Below are 18,490 nucleotides of genomic sequence, written 5' to 3' on the forward strand. Positions count from 1 at the left end.
CCACACAGTAAGTCCAATCGGATGGTTGAGGTTGACTGCAGAATTTACCCTTTCCGTATTCACTTTTCACAGCGCGCGCCAATTTTCACCAGAACTTATTTTACAGCGCTGTCTTTTCATTTATAACCAAATCAACTAACCAGAGCCGGTCGCTATGTAGGGTCAGTGTCAGCCATTGGCGGGGCAGTTCAGTAGAACCTTTGCTGCCTACTCTCTCCCCGCATTGTGCATATGTCGCGGTCGAACCGTCGAGTGCAAATAGCTGCCGATGGAGTTCCGCCGCCTCGGAACGATGACGAAACCCTAGGTGATGGAAGCGGCGGGTTAAGGCTGCTACCGTCTTCAAGCATCGTGACGGAGGATCTTGAACCTTATATGGGAGTTAAGATGCGGAGGAAAGCTTCGCGACATCGGGATTATATGGGTGATTACATCGATGTGCAATCCAGACCTTGTATCATGAAAATTCTTGAGAAGCAAGGTTTTTTGTTACTTATCCTTTTCGTTTTCCCTTTCCTTTTGAACTGCTGTTGTTTGATATTCAGTGCTGGGGAGAATTCAACTTGATTCAATTTCGTTTCTTCGAGTTCATATTTATTGCACATCGATCTTTGCAATGGCAGTATTTTCAAGAATAGCTGATTTTTTTTTTATCTTTGGCCTCCTGTATTCCAAGAGGCTGGAAACCTAGATATTATGAATTCTTAGAATTAGGAATGACTTGGAGATTATATGGATAGTACTGATCGGCTGAGATTGGAGGCATCTAGCTTTTATGATTCTTGATCGCAGCAATGCACGTTAATGAAGAAAAGGAACGTTGAAGAGCATCATTTACTTTTTAAGTTTTGTTGCTAGTTTCAAGCTAAACTCCTCAATTGATTTCAGCTAATGCGGCAGCCCACATTATTGAACAATCAGTTGGCTGTTCATACAATTCCATCAAACTATTTTTCTTCCTATCATGAGCAATTGAAGGGTTGTTGCCATTAGTAGATTAGTAGAAATGGCATCTGGATAAACACTTCACAACTGAATGGAAAGAATGTTTTAATTTCTGAATGTGAACATGTGGTGCCTGCAAATTGTTATTGTTGTAATTGCTGAATGTATGCTGTAATCTATATAATTGTATTATCTTTACAATTGTGGGATGATAACCTGTATAATGTCCACGGTCCACATTGATGTTTCTCAACATGCAATGGAGTTTATGTTCTTAGTGGAATTCCTGTTTTTTTCATTTCAACAGGTGACAAGAAGGTTCTCTTTGCTGATAAAGTTCTGAAGTTTACTGGCTCGGGGAAGATGAAAAAGCGCATACTACTAATTACAGATTTTGCAATCTACATTTTGGATCCAGATACTGATACGCTCAAAAGAAGGATTGCCCTAGCAGCTGTTGAAAAACTCTGTTTAAGTGAATTAAGTGATAATTTCTTTGCAATTATTATTCCCACAGAGTATGATTTACTCATGGCCAGTACTAGAAAGACAGAAATTGTCACTGTCCTGGTGGACGCTACGAAAAGTTCATCTGATTGTGAGCTTGAGGTTTCCCTAACCAACAGGTAATGGTTGCACGCTATCTGGTGAGATGGGAAATTTCAATTTGCTTTATAGTGAAAATTTGAGTTCCTCTGGTTTGCGTGTGCTGCACCGTGCCAAAGATTGTCTATGACCTTTAAGGGCGGTATATACGAACAAGTTGAACAAATGAATAGAACCTAGTAATTGGATAGTAATGTGTATCTGTCTTTTGAGTCCTGATGGTCTAATTGCAGTGAATTTTAATATGTGCAGGTTTCAGTACAATGCAGCTGCTGATGTTGTAAAAGAAATTCAATTTGCAGAAATAGAAGGTTTGTTCATATTTGAGAACATACTGTGCTTCATCTTTTGTTATACTCCCTAATCCTTTGTATATTACTTGTTTCTTGTTGGCCTTACCAATTGTTTGTGGTCATATTACCCTCTATTGCTTCCTTAGGTGGTGTTAGAACAAGAATTGCGCGAAAATGAGTTGCTTTTCCAGTTCAAGCATCGATGCTATTCTCATTGCACCAAAGTTTGTTATGAACCCGGAAGTTGACACTGGTCATGACTTGAAGATCCTCCCCTAGTCTTGTTAGTTGGAACTTTCTGGGACAACGGGAATGCAGAGCATATATGTTGGTACAGATAAGGTCGATCCAAGAGGAATCACTTTGATACTATTGTACCTGCTAAAAGAAACACAAATGATTGTAGAGATAGTATCACAACTTTTCTTGGCTTTTTGGTGAATTTTTGTAATCGAATCTTTCTTCCACCCCAAATTACCCCATGTCACTTGAAAGTTTACCCAGACAAGCAATTTCAGCTGTGAAATGAAACTAGTTAGTTCTATATGCATTTCAACATCACTGAATCCAATCCGAATCATGTTCAAATTTCACACTAGCGAGTGTGGTGGTAGCTTGTTGCTTTTGATTTTGATTTTGTACAATACACTATTCCTTTGAATCAGCACAGAATAATCTCTCATATTTTCTAGGTAGCTTCAAATTAATTTCTCATATTGTTAGCTTTTTGTGATCTCCTTTGAAATCAATAGCACGGAGGAGTTTGTTTACATGGTTTTATTTGATAAAGGTTTGTTAAATTATTATTATTATTTTGAATTAAGATGAATGAGATAGTGTTTGCATGACTTGTAACCTATATATATACATTTACATCACAATATTTTTAAATTAAATGTTTATAAAAATATACTATACAAAATAAAGAAAGAAACGTTATTATTATAAATCAATTTAATAAAAGAAATTTACTGCTGTTTTCATAAAATATTTTATTAAACGTTGATCTAGTTTAATTTTAATTGATAGGCTGTGGAAGACCGGGGTGAATACAGATAGGGGCGACTGGACTGTGCGGCGATGAGCGGTGGTAAGAGGTGGTTGTCAAATTGGAATAAATTCTTTCTCTTTTTGGTAAAAATAAAAAAAATTTAAACAAGATCCCCAACAGAAAAATATCAAACTAAAAAATTTTAAAAATCAATACACTTTTTGTGTTGGGAAGAATCAAGAACAGGATGATGGGAGGAAATTAAAATTAAGGGTTGAATTAAACTAAAAAGAAAGACTGGCGACGCTAGCCTAGGACGTGGGTGGCCGGCGGTTGTCGACGGCAGCGCTACTGTGGTGTGGTGTCTGGTCGTGTGCAGCAGCCTGGCTGGTCAAGGTGATTAGGGATCGGATTTTTGGAAAAGGAAATAAATTAATTTGAGAATTTAAAGTTTTTTTTTTAGAAAAAAAAAAATGTCGGAGGAAAAATAGAGAAGAAAAGAAAAGTAGTTGGGCAAGGAGAAGAGAGTGCAGGAACAAAACACCTATGATGACGGTTGAAAAGTTGAAAAAGGTGATTGTGGTGGCTAAAATCATGATGGTGCGTGGAGAGCGCTTAGGTACATGGTCGAAGAGGCTGGACGATGGTTGAGCACCGGCGGTGGTGGAGTAGGAGGGGAAGAAAAGATAGGCGTTGAAGGAGAAGGGTAGGGGAGGGAGAGAAAAAAAGTGATAGATCACGTAGAAACAGAATTTAGACGGGATATAACGGTCACTATGTGAACAAATTTAATACCGTTAATGCAATTTAGAAAGGGACTTCGAATTCCAGGTGCGATTACTCCGGCGGCTACATTCCGTTCGCGCTGGCGTGGTTTGAGTGGACTTCAAATTCCAAGGAGATGTTCTTGGGGTTCTGCGGCGGCGTTCCGGCGGAGACGTTGGTGGAGCAGATCCTGCCGATGGCGAGGCTGACGGGCTAGGGGGAGTGATGCCTTGGAATAGGAACTTGGATAAGGATTACAGCGAAGCCATTAAAGGCGCAGTCTCGATAATGTCCAAGCACAACCACAGTCCATACGAAACAACCTTAGTTAAATCGTGGTAATGTAATGTGCTGATAAATATATCCATCTCTCTAGCTTACTTGTTTTGAGCCTCAGTTGCAGACTGTATTTTTAAAATAATATTTTTGACATATCACGTTTTGTTTTGTACACCACAGAAATTAATTTTCAGCCAAATCCAAGTCAATGCATTGTACACTATAAGTTGGAGCTCTTCCATCATCCTCATCGGTTCCACGACGGGCTGCAAAGGGCCTTGGAGGCATCCGTAATTCAGAGTCACCTTCGAGCATCTTCATCACTTTGTCCATCGAAGGCCGATCTGACGGCCTTTGTTGTATGCACCACAATGCCACTATGATGATCTTCTTCACCATCAACTTTTCTTCTTCGCTTCCGTCACTTACATGTATATTTTTTCCACCTGATAATTGATCGTACACCCATGATGGGAAGTATATTTGGCTTGTGTCTTCAGCAAACAAGTTCATATTTTTCCTTCTACTCGCCATTTCCATCAGCATCATTCCAAAGCTATAGACGTCAGCCTTGTAGGAAATGCCTCCCATATTATTATAGTACATCTCGGGCGCCATATACCCAATTGTTCCTCTTACTCTTCCGGCCGTCACACTGGTAAAACGTTCATTAGTAGGGTGAATCTGTGCAAGCCCAAAATCAGATATTTTCGGATTGAACTTGTCATCGAGTAGTATGTTGTGAGGCTTGATGTCAAAGTGTAGGATTCGGAAGTTACATCCATAGTGCAGATAGCTAATTCCACGCGCAACTCCAAGTGCAATCTCAAACATTTTGTCCAATGTCACAACAAGGACATCAGGACTTTGTTGATTAAAAAGGTATCTATCAAGGGAGCCATTAGGAAGAAATTCATAAACCAAAGCATACTTTGAGTATTCCACACAGAATCCAATGAGTCGCACTACATTGACATGGTGGATCCGTCCGATTGAGCCGACTTCGTTCATAAAATCTTCTTCACTAGCCATGGATGCTTCCATCATTTTTATTGCAACATAAGGACCGCTTCGAAGTTTTCCTTTGTATACAATTCCAAAGCCTCCTTCACCCAATTTCACTGAGAAATTGTGGGTCATTTTCTTAATCTCCTTGTAAGTATACTCTATGGGAGCAAGGCTTTGATGGCTTTGTAGAAATTCTTCGATGTTTTTATCCATGGATAAATGCCTTCTTTTCCATTTGCGCACCACCAGCCAAGTCAAGAAAGAGAATCCAATTACAAACATTAGGAACCTCGAAGCTAAGAACACAACTGCATCATCACAAGCCAAAGAAAAAAAAAGAAGGTTGTCTAGAAGATCACATTAAGTACTGAACCAAAAACTTAGAAATAATACATTACTAATTAGGATTTGATTCTTACCAACTACCGTTACTCCTAAAGCTACCCCTGAATCTGTGATCAGAAGAAAGTAACATAAGAAGTAAGAAGTAAGAAGTTAGAGGTTTAAAGAAAAATGTTTAGGATAACGCAAAACCAATGTGGATTTGAGGAAATTTAGCACCTACATGCCAGCACATTCCGGACAACTGCAATTATTCAAAAGGAATGTAGTGTCAGCAAGTTAGAAAAGAAAATTCATTAGGTTAAACACTTGAATTTCTACACAATACCATTTTTAAAAATCACCAACTAACTGGACAACGCGCATCATACTTGCAGGTAACGTATTAAAATTGATTATTCTGCTGCTTACAACTTCTTTACAGAGCAATTAACAAGCTCTGCAGCTTGCTAGGAGTCACCGCGGTTGTTGACATTTAACACCAGTAGATCAGAGCTCATTAATTCGATATGCTTGTATAATGAAGTTTAAAATACAGTAGAAAGTTTGAAGCTTAAAATTGATTTAATTTTATGTTGATTCTATAAGAAAGTTTCTATGCAAATACCAAGAATACCAATAAAATAACAAGCAAATGAGATACTAACGTTTGCAATCTGTGAAGTAGCAGTCGTAAAACTGAAGCTCAAAACCATAGGCCAAACTATCATAAATCCTCGGCAAAGAAAGATTATGGCTAGTGCTTAAAGGCCCCCAAACCACTGCATCGACAGTACAAGACTCTTCCAAATCCGATACCTGTAGATCTTTTCCAACCACAACATAGCTATATAGATCAGGCTGTGAAGAATTGGCAAAGATGTTTCTTCTTTTGCCACAAAATGGAGCTTTCACATAAGTCACAGAATTCACAGGAGACAGGCAGTGAATAAATGCCACAGCTGCATTGAATTCTGATAATCCATGTAATGGACTAAAATAATTCGCACTGTGCCAGTCAGCAGAAACACTGGAATAAAGTGGGCAGGAGGAAAGGTTTTTCCTGTTTATACCGGGCTCAATTAGCCTTATTGAGAACTTTGTGTAATTTATGTCCTGCACATAATACCAGCTTCCTGAACTTGGATGAATCGAAGTCTGATTGTTGTGGCAATCTAGCTCAATATAATTGATCTTGGAGTGTACGCAGGACTCGGTCTTCAATCTAAAAGGGAACATTATGAAACTGATGTTGCCACAAGATGAAACAGGGCATAAAGAAGAGAAACTTGTGCAATAGCCAGCGGAATTATTTAAGGAAAGAAAAAGCAGGAGAATAAAGGTTCTTGAAATTGGAAAGAGCAAACTGTTTGCTGCAGGCATGCTTTCGCGTATGTTTGGTTCAGCAAAGGATGTTTGTTGCATGCACCAGTTGTTTGTTTGAGGTGTTTATAGGTAGATATGGAGAAACTGGAGTCAACTAATGGATCCAAGTCAACTTGGAGTTTATACTGGAGTCAACTTGGAGTTTTGTTAGGGTTAGACAATTATTGTCCCAATACAAACAAGTGTATGTGGCTGGCTACCCATTGGCCAGTCCACATTATAAATTCAGCCATGGGATAAAAAATCCTCCAAGGATGAAATTTCCATGCAATGAAGATATTTTACTGATTGAAAGGTACTGTTGAACACAAAGAGGATAAATCCAATTCTTTTGAATATTTAAACGGAGGATGCAAGGCCACGTATAATACCGTCCAAATAGCCTGCTTGCATGAGACATGATCAAGAATGTAACGGCCTCATTACTAAGTTTTAGATGCAATGTTGCAAGGAATTGAAATTATTAATACAAGTATTGTCTGATGTTCACTTGTTGGTTGACTTGGATGTATTATAAGTTTCTTAGTTGATCATTTCCCTCTACTTGGTTTTCAAATGAAGTTTCTGGGCAGCTCATTTTCCCTATCCCAATTGCTGAAGATGCTCAAACATTACTACATAATTAATTTTCATATTGCATCCCCATATTTACATTGCATCCATTTTTTGTTTCTTAATTTCAATTAACTATGCACATCCATTTATTTATACACTCTGTGAATTTCGACGACTCAGCAAGGAACGGTTTGATAGAAATTATACAAATGAGATTTTTCAGTGAAACCGTTGAAGATTTGCCTGATGTTGACTTTGCAATTGTGATTACTTTGATAAATTACAGAGGCTGTATGGGAACCTAGTTGATCATTATTTCCTCTGTGCTACTCAATTATGGGATATCCCCAACTGCTTTGAAAACAGAAAATGCTACAACATTCGTTACTACATGCTTTGTTTTGTTTCATTCAACATTCTATATTGTGTACTCAAGTTCAAGTTTACACTAAACCATACATAATCTGGCTAGAGTTTAGACACAACTCTACAGATATAAAATTCCTTAGTGAAGCACAGTGTTGAGGAGAATAGCAACAAATGTTCAGTACAGAGCATTGATTAAATTCATATAATTAGGTATACATAGTCCTCAACAGTTTAATTAATATAAGAGACTTAGCTTCAGGGAGCAATTATCTATGGCTACGGCTACGGCTATGGTTACCATGCCAAAAAGAGCTAAGAAAGACGAGTATTTTTTCGGCTCGCTGGAGTCTGGATGCCGTGAAAACCCCAAGGAATTGTTTTTCATCTGCTAGTTTGGCAAGAACTAAAAGCTCTGCACTTATCAATAGCAAGGACAATCTTTTTCATTTGTGCTATAGAAAAGAGAGAAAACATAGCCATTAATTTCAAGTCTTCATCTTATTATGAAACTCCCTTGTTACACATTTCTAAACCACATCACACACACCACAATGCTCAATTTTCAACTAGGTACAAGGTCACATACATAAGTTGTAGCTATGCCACTGTCATGGCTATGGCTAGCAACCTCAAGTGGAGCTACGAATGGTTTTGGAGGCATTTTTGGTCCATTCTCACTTTCAAGCATCTCTACTACTTTGTTCATGGGAGGCCGATCCGATGGCCTCATCTGTATGCACCACAATGCCACTATAACAATCTTCTTCACTATTCTCTTTTCATCCTCCGTTGCATCTTTTACATCTATATCTCTTCCAGCACGCAGCTCCTCATATACCCACGATGGAAAATGTATTTGCCCCATGTTTTCAACAAAAGGATTCACGTTTCTCCTTCCACTTACAATTTCCATCAACATCATTCCAAAGCTATAGATATCGGCTTTGTAGGAGATGCGGCCCATGTTTCCATAGAACATTTCAGGTGCCATATACCCCATTGTTCCTCTTGCGCCTGTCAGATTTATGAAACTCTCGTCAATAGGATGTAGTAGTGCAAGTCCAAAATCAGATATCTTGGCATGGAAGTTGTCATCAAGGAGTATATTATGAGGCTTGATGTCGAAATGGAGAATTTGCATATTGCAGCCATGGTGTAAGTAGTTGATCCCGCGCGCCACTCCAAGTGCAATTTCAAGCATTTTCTCGAATGTTAAGCCAACGCTACCTAAGTTTTTTTCAAGGGAACCGTTGGGGAGAAATTCGTACACCAATGCATACTTTTTATGTTCCACACAAAAACCAATGAGTTGCACTATATTCACATGGTGAATGCGCCCGATAGTGCCTACTTCATTGATGAACTCTTCCTCACTAGCAATCGATTGGTCCATCACCTTTATTGCAACGTGAGGACCACTACGAAGTTTTCCTTTATATACAGTTCCACAGCCTCCTTCCCCCAATTTTTGGGTAAAGCTGTTGGTCATTTTCTTTATCTCGGAGTAAGTATACTTTATCGGGGCTAAGTTATGTTGTCCATGTAGAAAGTCTTCAATGCTTTTATCCATGGATAAATGGCGTCTCCGCCATGTATGCACCACAAGCCAAATCAAGAGAGGGAACCCAATTATAAATTTCAAAGCTATGAGTGCGGCTGCATCGTTAGCAAAAAAATATATATAAATAACAATAAAAGTGGTTAGCTGAAAAAAAAGATCAAAGAAGGCGAAATCAACTTCTGAGTAAAAAGTATGAAGGCTCAATTAAGCATTGGTTCATAAAATGTACATATCTAGCAGAAGGGCTTGGTTCTTACCTATCAACCATGAAGCATAATAAAGTATGCCTACTGCTGTGAAGAAAATGGAAACAAGTAAAAGGTTAGAGAAGATTGGAGTATGCTAAGATTTTAAAACAATATATGTATATATCTCTTTTACAAAGATCAAACACTCACGTATCCACCACAACCACTCCGGTGTATCTGTTCAATCAAACATAGCATCAGTGAGTTAAGAATAATAGATCAAAAAGGGAAAGCACTAACCTAAAATACAGAGAAAGAAGCAAACAATTAATTACAGTGCTGAAATTCATCAGAGACATTAGAACTGAAGGATTGAAGACATATGCATATATATATACGTGTGTGTGTATGTGCTCACCAACCTTTATACAACGGAAGCTCTGCGCCGTAAGCCAAAGCTTCATAAATGGTGGCCAGCGAGTAGTTATCCCTCATAATATATTCTGGTCTCAAAAACCAAACCACTCTGTCCACTGTACAAGACTCTTCTAAATCTGAAACCTGCAGATCATCTCCATATTCTCCAACCATTACATAACTGTGTACTTTTGAAGAATTGGTAAATGTATTGCTTGTGTTGCCACAGAATGGAGCTTTCACATATTTCACAGAGCTCACAGCCGACAAACAATGAATGAATGCTACTAGAGCGTTGCTTGAATCAAGGACTGCGTTGTGATATTTCCTGTTGCTTGAATCAAGGACTGGGTTGTAATATTTCCTGCATGGATCATAAGTATTGAAATTAAGTGGGCAAGAGGAAAGGTTTCCCCTGTGTATGCCAGGGTCAGCTACCCTTATTGTTTGATCTTTGTCGTTGAGTTGTTGGACAAGATACAATTCTGACCCTATAACTAAAACAGCCCCATTGTTCTGACAATCTAGCAGGACCCGACTGTGGCAGTGAGTTGAATAACCTATCGTCACATCGATGGGGTACATACTGACACCTTCCATACCGCAAGATGAGGAAGGTAGCGCTGAAGTGGGAGTAGTGCTGGCACGGCCACTGAGATTATTGGAGGTAAAAAGTAGAAGAAGAGGAAGCAAGATTGAGGAGGGAAAGGGTGAGAAGAATCTGCTTCCAACGGACATGCTTCAAACTCTCTGCCTCTGGTACAACGGAAATGGTTTTACTTATCTTACTCTACCCCATATTACACGGCTAGGGTCAACGAATTAATTAATGCAAGTCAACGTGAAGTTTCTTAAAAGACACGAACTTTTATTGCTCTGTGGAAAAATAGGTGCCGGAGACCCACCCCTTGACCTGAAGAAACCTTTGTTCTTCCTCTGCAAATTACCAAAAACATTTTTATTTGTTGAAGTAAAATCTAATTGGTGCTGTAATTTCCATGAAGAGAAGTAACAGGAAATTCTTGGTAGCAAGCTGGTTAGTAATATGAAAAAGATTAAGGTGAACCTCACCTGTACATTTTAAAAAGGGAGTATACACCACCCTATACAAAATCTTTTACAAAAAGAGCAAAGAAGAAAAAAAATACATGCCAATAGAGAAGGCCAAACAAAAGGGATACAATGCAGAGCAAGAATGCACAAAATATACTAGGAAGGTTTGACCATGGAGATTTTACTAGCAAATAATATTAGCCAGGAAAAGAGTACTCCCAATAGAAAAAAGACCACCCTTTCTTCAACAGACCAGAAAGGTCAAATTGGAACAGAATGTGTTGGCCTGAAATGTAGGAACTTTGTTGATCGGAAGAGGCCATACAGATCTACAAAATGAAGAGATTGTCAAGTGCAGAAGAAACAGCCAAATCTTGTTGTCTGGAGAAACATTTTAGTGTCTTGAAATAAATAATTCATCCATAAAAGAAATGTTCAATAACTCTATAAGAAATCATCAAACCAACAAAATTAATATAAAAAAGGAAGAAATAGAAGAAAGAAAAAGTTAACATGGCTCTGAATAGCAGCAATTCAGCAACTGAAAGCTGCCAGCGAGCACTCTTCTTACATTTGTGCTACAGAAAACAGAGGGTACAATACATAGCCACTAGTTTCAAATTATCATAAAAACCAGTTGCTACAAATTTCTAAAACACATCACCTACACCACAATGCTCAACTTTCAACTATGTACAAGGTCACATATGTAAGTTGTTGCTATGCCATTGTTATTGCTAGATACCTCAAGCGGAGCTACAAATGGCTTTGGAGGCATTTGTGGTCCATTCTCACTTTCAAGCATATCTACTACTTTGTTCATGGGAGGCCGATCTGATGGCCTCATCTGTATGCACCATAATGCCACTATAATGATCTTTTTCACTATTCTCTTCTCGTCTTCTGTTGCATCCTTTACATCTATATCTCTTCCGGCATGCAGCTCATCGTATACCCATGATGGAAAGTGTATTTGCCCCATGTTTTCAGCGAAAGGATTAATGTTTCTCCTTCTACTTAGAATTTCCATCAACATCATTCCGAAACTATAGATATCAGCCTTGTAGGAGATGCGGCTCATGTTTCCATAGAACATCTCAGGTGCCATATATCCCATTGTTCCTCTTGCGGCCGGTAGATTTATGCAACTCTCATTAGTGGGATGCAGCAGCGCAAGTCCAAAATCAGATATCTTGGCATCAAAGTTGTCGTCGAGCAGTATATTATGAGGCTTGATGTCGAAATGGAGAATTTGCATGTTGCATCCATGGTGTAAGTAGTTGATCCCACGCGCCACTCCAAGTGAAATTTCGAGCATTTTCTCAATTGTGAAGACAAGGCTGTCTAAGTTTTTTTCAAGGGAACCGTTGGGAAGAAATTCATACACCAAGGCATTCTTTTTACGTTCCACACAAAAACCAATGAGTTGCACTATATTTACATGATGGATGCGCCCGATAGTGCTTACTTCATTAATGAATTCTTCCTCACTAGCGATCGATTCGTCCATCACCTTTATTGCAACATGAGGACCACTGCGAAGTTTTCCTTTATATACCGTTCCATAACCTCCTTCCCCCAATTTTTGGGTAAAGTTGTTGGTCATTTTCTTTATCTCAGAGTAAGTATACTTTATTGGGGCTAAGTTATGCTGTCCATGTAGAAAGTCTTCAATGCTTTTATCCATGGATAAATGACGTCTCCGCCATGTATGCACCACAAGCCAAATCAAGAGAGGGAACCCAATTATAAACTTTAAAGGTACGAGGGCAGCTGCATCATTAGCACACACACACAAAAAAAAAATGGTTTCAACGTTACATTAAAAACTAGCATCTTGATGAAGGTTCAATAACATTGGTTCTTACCTATCAACCATGAAGCATAATAAAGTACGGTTACTGTTGTCAAGAAAATGGAAACACGTAAAGATTAGAGAATATTGGAGTATGCTAAGATTATCAAAACCAAAGTTCATGAAGACACAAATTTTATCTCTTTTGAGAAGATCGAAAACTCACCTGGCCACATCCACCACCAAGAAGTTGAATGATGATCTGTTGAAGCAAAATTAGCATCAGTAACTTAAGAATAATAGATCAAAAAGAGAAATTAAAGCACAAATCTAAAATGTGGAGAAGGAAGCAAACCATTAATTTAAGTGCTGAAATTCACCAGAGACATTAGAATTGAAAGGTTGAAGATATATGTTCACCAACCTTTAGACCACCGAAGTTCTACTCCGTAAGCCAAAGCTTCATAAATGCTGGCCAGTGAAGAATTATCCTTCATAGTAGATCCACGTCTCGAAACTAAAACCACTCTGTCCACTGTACAAGACTCTTCTAAATCCGAAACCTGCAGGACTTTTCCATATTCTCCAACCATGACATAACTGTATACTTTCGAAGAATTGATATATGTATTTCTTGTGTTGCCACAGAATGGAGCTTTAACATATTTCACAGAACTCATAGCCGACAAACAATGGATGAATGCTACATATGCATTCCAAACAAGGATTTTCCTGTCATAACTATAGTGGTTCCAACATACATCATTGTTGATGGAATTTACTGGACAAGAGGAAAGATTTCTCGTCTGTATGCTGCTGTCAACGATCCTTATTCTCTTTTTCTTGCGACTGATTTCTTGAACAAAATACCTTTCTGAATCTCTAACAAGAACAGTCTGATTGTTCTGGCAATCTAACAGGAACCGATCGCTGCAGGAAATGTATCCTACCGTCACATTGACAGGGTAATTGTTGACTCTGTCCTTACCACAAGACAAGGAATTGGTGGGATTACTTGAATCATTAAAAGTAAAGAAAAGTAGAAGAATGAACATTGTGGGAATTGGAAAGAAGGTGTTCGCAGGAGACATGATCAAGACAATGGGCTTGCTCACTTTTACATTCAAATGGTAGGGAGAAGGAAATGCATAGGGTCAATGCAATACTGCAAGTCAACATGTGAAGGGATTGAAATTATTGTTATAGTTATTCGTCAGGATCAAAGCTAATCTGGTGGTTGACTTCGATATATTATAGGTAATATGTGAAATTGTTCAATCGTGTTTATTTATAGAATAATTTCCAAAGGAAGTGAAGTTGATCCATTCCTGTCTCCTCATTTCCCCAGCATTATTGATGTAATAACAAAATTACTTTTTCCTATGTTTATGGTTTACTTGCAAAGTTATGGTGAAGTTGTAAAAACTCTTGAATTGTTGTGCGAGGAATCTTTTTCCACCATGTCTTTTATTCATATATTTTACATTGCATGTTTAAAAGCTCGCACTGGACTATAGCTATAGCATCATAACATCTCATTCCAATTTTTCGTTACACAGAATGATCAAATAAGCCATGAAATATCTGCAGCTGCAAAATTTCATAAAGCTCATTCTCATCTCAATCAACATCAAACTTCCATTGTTTGCTTCAAGCACCTTTGACGGAACTCGCTTGGTTACACTGTGTCGGAGGACTAACGCCAGCCTCAATGTCATTTTCATCCGAGCACGCATACTTGAGGTACTGTTCGATGTTGCTGTCTGTGCTGCCTGACCTCCTGTGGTACCATCTCCAAGTTGTTTTAGGTCTACGATCACTTATGGCAATGGCATCGTCGTTAGGGAATAAGTCCCGGAGCACAAAGGCGTAGATTATGGTTGTAACGAGTAATGCTGCCACCGTAAGTGTGGCGACAAGGCAGAGGATGACGGTTAATGTTTTGGTCACTGTGTTGGACACTGCCTCTGTGTATCTGATGGTTGCGATGGCTGCTCCGGTCATCGGAAATGTGTATGCCCACCATGCCAACGAAAACCTATACATAGTATACCATATTCAGTGTTTAACTTTGGTAGAGATTAATAAAGAAGTTCTAATTGACAGTAAATGGCAACCTTACCTAATGCCCCGGAAGAAGTTAACGCGGACAGCCTGTAAAAGAGAATCATAAATCGAGTTAGTAAGTTACTTGCCAGTGTATAGCATACAGATGACAAGGTTTAGAGGTTTGTAAACTAACCAGTGAGAAATAAAGGAACATGGCGATGAAATAAGCAATACGGGAACCATAGTCGAAGGACCCTTGAATCCGAGCCCAAGCCATGGAGGCGACGCTAGGTGCAGCCACAAAAAGGAAGAAAACCGGGTGGAGCTCCTTTGGGAGAGTTTCGTTCGTGGGAAGTCTCTGGTATAATGTGACGAACAAGACAGTGTAATGAGCAAGCCCCACAGCAAAGAAGAAGATAGGCCCTTCTTTGAGTCCCATTGAAGCACCGAGCAAAGCGCCGACAAAGTTACCAACTACAGAGAGATGATTTACAGGGGTAGCCACTTTGGATAGCCTCCTCTGTCCTCCAGACATCCACTGTCCATAGATTTTAAGCTCGAGGCAGAGAAAGGGAACCATGAGAACATACCAAAGGGATGCGTGCAGTGTTTTAGTAATTGCTGGGGGGACACCAAGAGCCAAGAAGAGAAGAGCGATCCAAGGAGCAAAGAAGAAGTTGATACGTATTGGATGGTAATACTCGCGACGAACAGCTTCAAAGTAGAAAATCACTTTCAGACCATAAATGATTGAGATGATCACGACAAGCGCCACAGATATGAGCCAGAGAATAAGATTCACATCTATGTTCACGTGTAGGAACTTTGTGGAATCAACAGAGGCCAAGGTTTTCCACATGATGGCTTGGCTGCTAACTCCAAGACAGATACCAAATGAAGAGACGGGAAATCGTAGAAGGAATGGCCATGTCTTGTCGTCTGGAAGAGCTGATGTTTCTGTGGCCTGTAGAAAAAATTCCCTTGGTTAAGATCACGGCAACAAAACATTGAAGGAAGAAAAATTCAGCAAAGAAAGCCGTTAAGAAGACATACCCGTAGTGTATCCAATTCTGGACCTTCCAATGCATCAAAATATCGATCCACGGGTAAAGTATCTACTTCTGAATGCTGCTGAGCAGGAGGATTTTGCTCAGGTTCTCTACGTTTACCTCGGAGAATTGATATTTGTCTCTCGAGTCTTCCAGACCATGTCTTGAAAGAGTCAAATCTGTGATCTCTCAGCTTATTTGGAGGATTCGATCGTGGAAGGTTGGAATTGTATCCATTCATGGCAGCCTCATTCAGCACAGAACCTTTCGGCATTGGCTGGGAGTAAAACTTGGCCTTCTTCTTCGGATTGCCGAAATTTTCATACATAGCAGTAGGGTTAGGAATTTCATGGCTGATAGTTCTAACATCATCTCTGAAGACAACTTTCTTTGTGTTAGGCATGCAATTTTCAATAGGGGAGGAGGGCATGCTAATGGATAGAGAATGCGTCCTTTCTGGCATATATCGAACACTGTCATCTCCTCTTGCAGCTGCTTCAATACCCTGAGATCATCAAAACGATAGAGGATTATCATCCATCCATGTCCGAAGTATGTCAGATGAAAACACACTAATCATATGAAAAACAGCATTTCTGATTGAATATATAGTAACTTACAAAAGTCGAGGCGTTCAAATGATGAAAGGTTTTTGCATCTTGAGTACTATCAAAACCAGCCACCTCATGATCACCAATGGCCTTGATCAACGATGGAAGTGATTCAGCCTGATCGCCCTGAGAGGATTGGTCCTTCTTGCTATTCTCCATTAAAGTTCTACCAACTCTGCAAGAAAGAATTATTCAGTATTACTGAAGTTTGACATGAATGTGACTAAAGATGAAATACTTGAAGCAAAGAAGTAAATCATGAAGGAAAAAATGGACACACAGCAGAAATTGAGTAAGAGATGATCACTTCTTAGCTAACCTCAAGCTCTGCAATCTCCACTAAATCTTGATTATGAAAAAGCTTAAAAATATAACACCTCGAAATTTAAAACTGCAGAGAGATATTGTGATGGTGTTCTTCTATGCAGTCTTTACCAGATAGTCCGGGCAGTTCAAGCACAGAAACCTATAGAAACAAACATACATACATATATGTATATGTACAGACAAAACATGAATATTCAGCACACCAGTCCAGTAAACAATGAAAAAAAACAGCTGCCCACAACGACAACGACACACGCTCAACACACAGACAACATCAGATTAGAAAAGACGAAACGTATGACTGAAATTAAGTTTAGGTATACAAATCAGCAAGAGAGTTGACATACTTGCTTTAAAATTAATATTAGGTTTGAACCTTTGTAATATACAACTAATAAACAAGATAAAGACAATATCTTATCACCGTATTAGGTAAGATTCAAGCAAAAATAATCTCAAGCTGTAATGTTTAAAACAGCCATGGTTTCCTATGTTCCTGTGCCTGTTCTGGTCAATCCAAATAATTGATCCAACAACGAATAAAATGACTCAATGATTTATATGCCTAAAACTATCATTTCCTACAGTAGTTGAGACTTGCCTTGCCGAACCCATTTTTATTTTGTACTTTTCCTGAACTATAACAATTCAACAAATACTTTTACAGGTTATTAACTTTATATGGACAGCTCAATCCAGCTACACATATATAGCTACATGTATATGAACACACACACACACACTCAATGATTTAAAGAATGGACAGCGCATATTAAAAGCAATAAATAAGTCCCCAGATCTTTCCAAACAATTTCTGTGCTTAACCAGAGGTTTCCAGGTCAAACAAAATGATTAAATCCTAACCATTCAGCTAACAAGGATAAACACAGGTGAAATGACACAAATATATAAATTTTTCACAAGATGCCAATAAAAGTCATGGTGAAATGACCAAAGCATATTCCCAGATATTATTTTCAACCTCAATAAAGAAAGCAAAAAATATATACGAATAGATCTGTACTACAACTCAACTGCAATATATAAAAGATTATCATCCACTCATTTGTCAAACACATTGACAACTACCTCACAAGACAAGCAGTCCTCCAAAGAACATCAAATTCAACACAATATAAAAATGAAAGTGATATTTTTCCAGAGGAGGAATTGGAAATGATATTGGCAGCTTCATCACCATTCATTCCCGGGACAGCCTAAAATATCCCCACCATCATTGAGCCAAAGTATGGCATACGAATACAGGCAAAAATGTGTACACAAAACATATCAGTGTATCCTATTCATGCATTTAAAGTAGAAAGACAATGAAAACTGTCCCCACGCAGAAAAATGTTGTAACTGAGGCAGACATTAAAGTAAAGGAATTAAATAATTTCATTTAAATACCCATCGATGACGGTGAGACAGTCCACGTACGGCGCCATTCCCATTTTTGTTTTTTCCTCCTGAATTGAAAATTAATATTTGAAATTTGAGGGACCCCAAATTCGGTGTAGGCGCCGTCTTGGTAACTTCCAACAGTCTTCCCTAATTTGGCCATCTGAATTCAGAAACCCTGAAAATCTGTCAAATAGATTGGTATAACTATAACAATGATTAAAAACTGGATCAAGCCTGTAATCAAGGAGGTTTTTGTAGCAAAAGATCTGAACGAAATGTGAAGAAAAAGCAAGTCAGCCAAACATACCCCACGCCCAACTGGATCGAACTGTTAACTTGAGCAAATAAACCCTCCTGAAATAAATAAAGAAACTACAAAGAGAAGCATCTAAGAAACTGCATTAAAAAATTCTTAATGACGTCCCGTGAAAAATAAACAAGGAGAAAAATCAACGTCTACTGAGATTACACATTAGATGCGGATTCCATCTTTGATGTAATAGCTTTTTGTAAGAGAA

At 38.7% G+C, this 18,490-nt stretch overlaps 5 protein-coding genes across 10 annotated transcripts; 1 reads left to right on the forward strand and 4 right to left on the reverse strand.

Moving 5' to 3' along the window:
* The first annotated feature begins 146 nt into the window (after positions 1-146).
* LOC127245865 (uncharacterized) lies at positions 147-2,386 on the forward strand. Its single transcript, XM_051266963.1, has 4 exons — positions 147-481; positions 1,253-1,571; positions 1,804-1,862; positions 1,991-2,386. The coding sequence occupies exons 1-4, from the start codon at positions 232-234 to the stop codon at positions 2,020-2,022; spliced, it is 660 nt and encodes a 219-aa protein (XP_051122920.1). The 5' UTR covers positions 147-231; the 3' UTR covers positions 2,023-2,386.
* A 1,619-nt stretch (positions 2,387-4,005) lies between these two features.
* On the reverse strand, positions 4,006-6,640 carry LOC127245946 (rust resistance kinase Lr10-like). Its single transcript, XM_051267114.1, has 4 exons — positions 5,877-6,640; positions 5,453-5,473; positions 5,307-5,339; positions 4,006-5,195 (listed from the first exon to the last, which is right to left on the reverse strand). The coding sequence occupies exons 1-4, from the start codon at positions 6,631-6,633 to the stop codon at positions 4,063-4,065; spliced, it is 1,944 nt and encodes a 647-aa protein (XP_051123071.1). The 5' UTR covers positions 6,634-6,640; the 3' UTR covers positions 4,006-4,062.
* Positions 6,641-7,808: 1,168 nt separating this feature from the next.
* Positions 7,809-10,437, reverse strand: LOC127245959 (rust resistance kinase Lr10-like). 2 transcript variants are annotated; one of them, XM_051267127.1, is made up of 4 exons: positions 9,690-10,437; positions 9,478-9,504; positions 9,337-9,372; positions 7,809-9,174 (listed from the first exon to the last, which is right to left on the reverse strand). In XM_051267127.1, the coding sequence occupies exons 1-4, from the start codon at positions 10,420-10,422 to the stop codon at positions 8,081-8,083; spliced, it is 1,890 nt and encodes a 629-aa protein (XP_051123084.1). In that variant the 5' UTR covers positions 10,423-10,437; the 3' UTR covers positions 7,809-8,080. The 2 variants fall into 2 exon arrangements, with proteins under 2 accessions (XP_051123084.1, XP_051123085.1); XM_051267128.1 differs by having other exon boundaries at positions 7,810-9,174; positions 9,337-9,369.
* Positions 10,438-10,631: 194 nt separating this feature from the next.
* Positions 10,632-13,715, reverse strand: LOC127245958 (rust resistance kinase Lr10-like). Its single transcript, XM_051267126.1, has 5 exons — positions 12,957-13,715; positions 12,759-12,794; positions 12,606-12,638; positions 11,483-12,510; positions 10,632-11,066 (listed from the first exon to the last, which is right to left on the reverse strand). The coding sequence occupies exons 1-5, from the start codon at positions 13,621-13,623 to the stop codon at positions 10,935-10,937; spliced, it is 1,896 nt and encodes a 631-aa protein (XP_051123083.1). The 5' UTR covers positions 13,624-13,715; the 3' UTR covers positions 10,632-10,934.
* Positions 13,716-13,965: 250 nt separating this feature from the next.
* LOC127245935 (S-type anion channel SLAH2-like) lies at positions 13,966-18,490 on the reverse strand. 5 transcript variants are annotated; one of them, XM_051267097.1, is made up of 8 exons: positions 18,280-18,450; positions 17,979-18,155; positions 16,561-16,707; positions 16,251-16,416; positions 15,635-16,135; positions 14,775-15,545; positions 14,655-14,686; positions 13,966-14,570 (listed from the first exon to the last, which is right to left on the reverse strand). In XM_051267097.1, the coding sequence occupies exons 4-8, from the start codon at positions 16,398-16,400 to the stop codon at positions 14,183-14,185; spliced, it is 1,842 nt and encodes a 613-aa protein (XP_051123054.1). In that variant the 5' UTR covers positions 16,401-16,416; positions 16,561-16,707; positions 17,979-18,155; positions 18,280-18,450; the 3' UTR covers positions 13,966-14,182. The 5 variants fall into 5 exon arrangements, with proteins under 5 accessions (XP_051123054.1, XP_051123052.1, XP_051123057.1 ...); XM_051267095.1 differs by lacking the exon at positions 16,561-16,707 and having other exon boundaries at positions 18,280-18,490; XM_051267100.1 differs by lacking the exons at positions 17,979-18,155; positions 18,280-18,450 and having other exon boundaries at positions 16,549-17,551.

This window comes from Andrographis paniculata, unplaced genomic scaffold (assembly GCF_009805555.1).
Source record: "Andrographis paniculata isolate CXL003 unplaced genomic scaffold, ASM980555v1 Contig25END, whole genome shotgun sequence".
Taxonomy (NCBI): Eukaryota; Viridiplantae; Streptophyta; class Magnoliopsida; order Lamiales; family Acanthaceae; genus Andrographis; species Andrographis paniculata.

What these genes read in the sequence shown, in the direction of transcription:
- LOC127245946 (XM_051267114.1), bottom strand. Translation starts at nt 6,633, where the DNA reads ATGCAACAAACATCCTTTGCTGAACCAAACATACGCGAAAGCATGCCT. An exon ending in TGTCCGGAATGTGCTGGCAT is followed by an intron (nt 5,340 to 5,452) that starts GTAGGTGCTAAA and finishes TTCTGATCACAG; the next exon opens with ATTCAGGGGTAGCTTTAGGA. An exon ending in TTTAGGAGTAACGGTAGTTG is followed by an intron (nt 5,196 to 5,306) that starts GTAAGAATCAAA and finishes GTGATGATGCAG; the next exon opens with TTGTGTTCTTAGCTTCGAGG.
- LOC127245959 (XM_051267127.1), bottom strand. Translation starts at nt 10,422, where the DNA reads ATGTCCGTTGGAAGCAGATTCTTCTCACCCTTTCCCTCCTCAATCTTG. An exon ending in AGAGCTTCCGTTGTATAAAG is followed by an intron (nt 9,505 to 9,689) that starts GTTGGTGAGCAC and finishes TTGATTGAACAG; the next exon opens with ATACACCGGAGTGGTTGTGG. An exon ending in GGAGTGGTTGTGGTGGATAC is followed by an intron (nt 9,373 to 9,477) that starts GTGAGTGTTTGA and finishes TTTTCTTCACAG; the next exon opens with CAGTAGGCATACTTTATTAT.
- LOC127245865 (XM_051266963.1), top strand. Translation starts at nt 232, where the DNA reads ATGTCGCGGTCGAACCGTCGAGTGCAAATAGCTGCCGATGGAGTTCCG. An exon ending in GAAAATTCTTGAGAAGCAAG is followed by an intron (nt 482 to 1,252) that starts GTTTTTTGTTAC and finishes TCATTTCAACAG; the next exon opens with GTGACAAGAAGGTTCTCTTT. An exon ending in GAGGTTTCCCTAACCAACAG is followed by an intron (nt 1,572 to 1,803) that starts GTAATGGTTGCA and finishes TAATATGTGCAG; the next exon opens with GTTTCAGTACAATGCAGCTG.
- LOC127245958 (XM_051267126.1), bottom strand. Translation starts at nt 13,623, where the DNA reads ATGTCTCCTGCGAACACCTTCTTTCCAATTCCCACAATGTTCATTCTT. An exon ending in AGAACTTCGGTGGTCTAAAG is followed by an intron (nt 12,795 to 12,956) that starts GTTGGTGAACAT and finishes TTGCTTCAACAG; the next exon opens with ATCATCATTCAACTTCTTGG. An exon ending in CATTTGTAGCTCCGCTTGAG is followed by an intron (nt 11,067 to 11,482) that starts GTATCTAGCAAT and finishes TTCATTTTGTAG; the next exon opens with ATCTGTATGGCCTCTTCCGA.
- LOC127245935 (XM_051267095.1), bottom strand. Translation starts at nt 18,022, where the DNA reads ATGGGAATGGCGCCGTACGTGGACTGTCTCACCGTCATCGATGG. An exon ending in CAGAATTGGATACACTACGG is followed by an intron (nt 15,546 to 15,634) that starts GTATGTCTTCTT and finishes TTTTTTCTACAG; the next exon opens with GCCACAGAAACATCAGCTCT. An exon ending in TGTTCCTTTATTTCTCACTG is followed by an intron (nt 14,687 to 14,774) that starts GTTAGTTTACAA and finishes TCTCTTTTACAG; the next exon opens with GCTGTCCGCGTTAACTTCTT.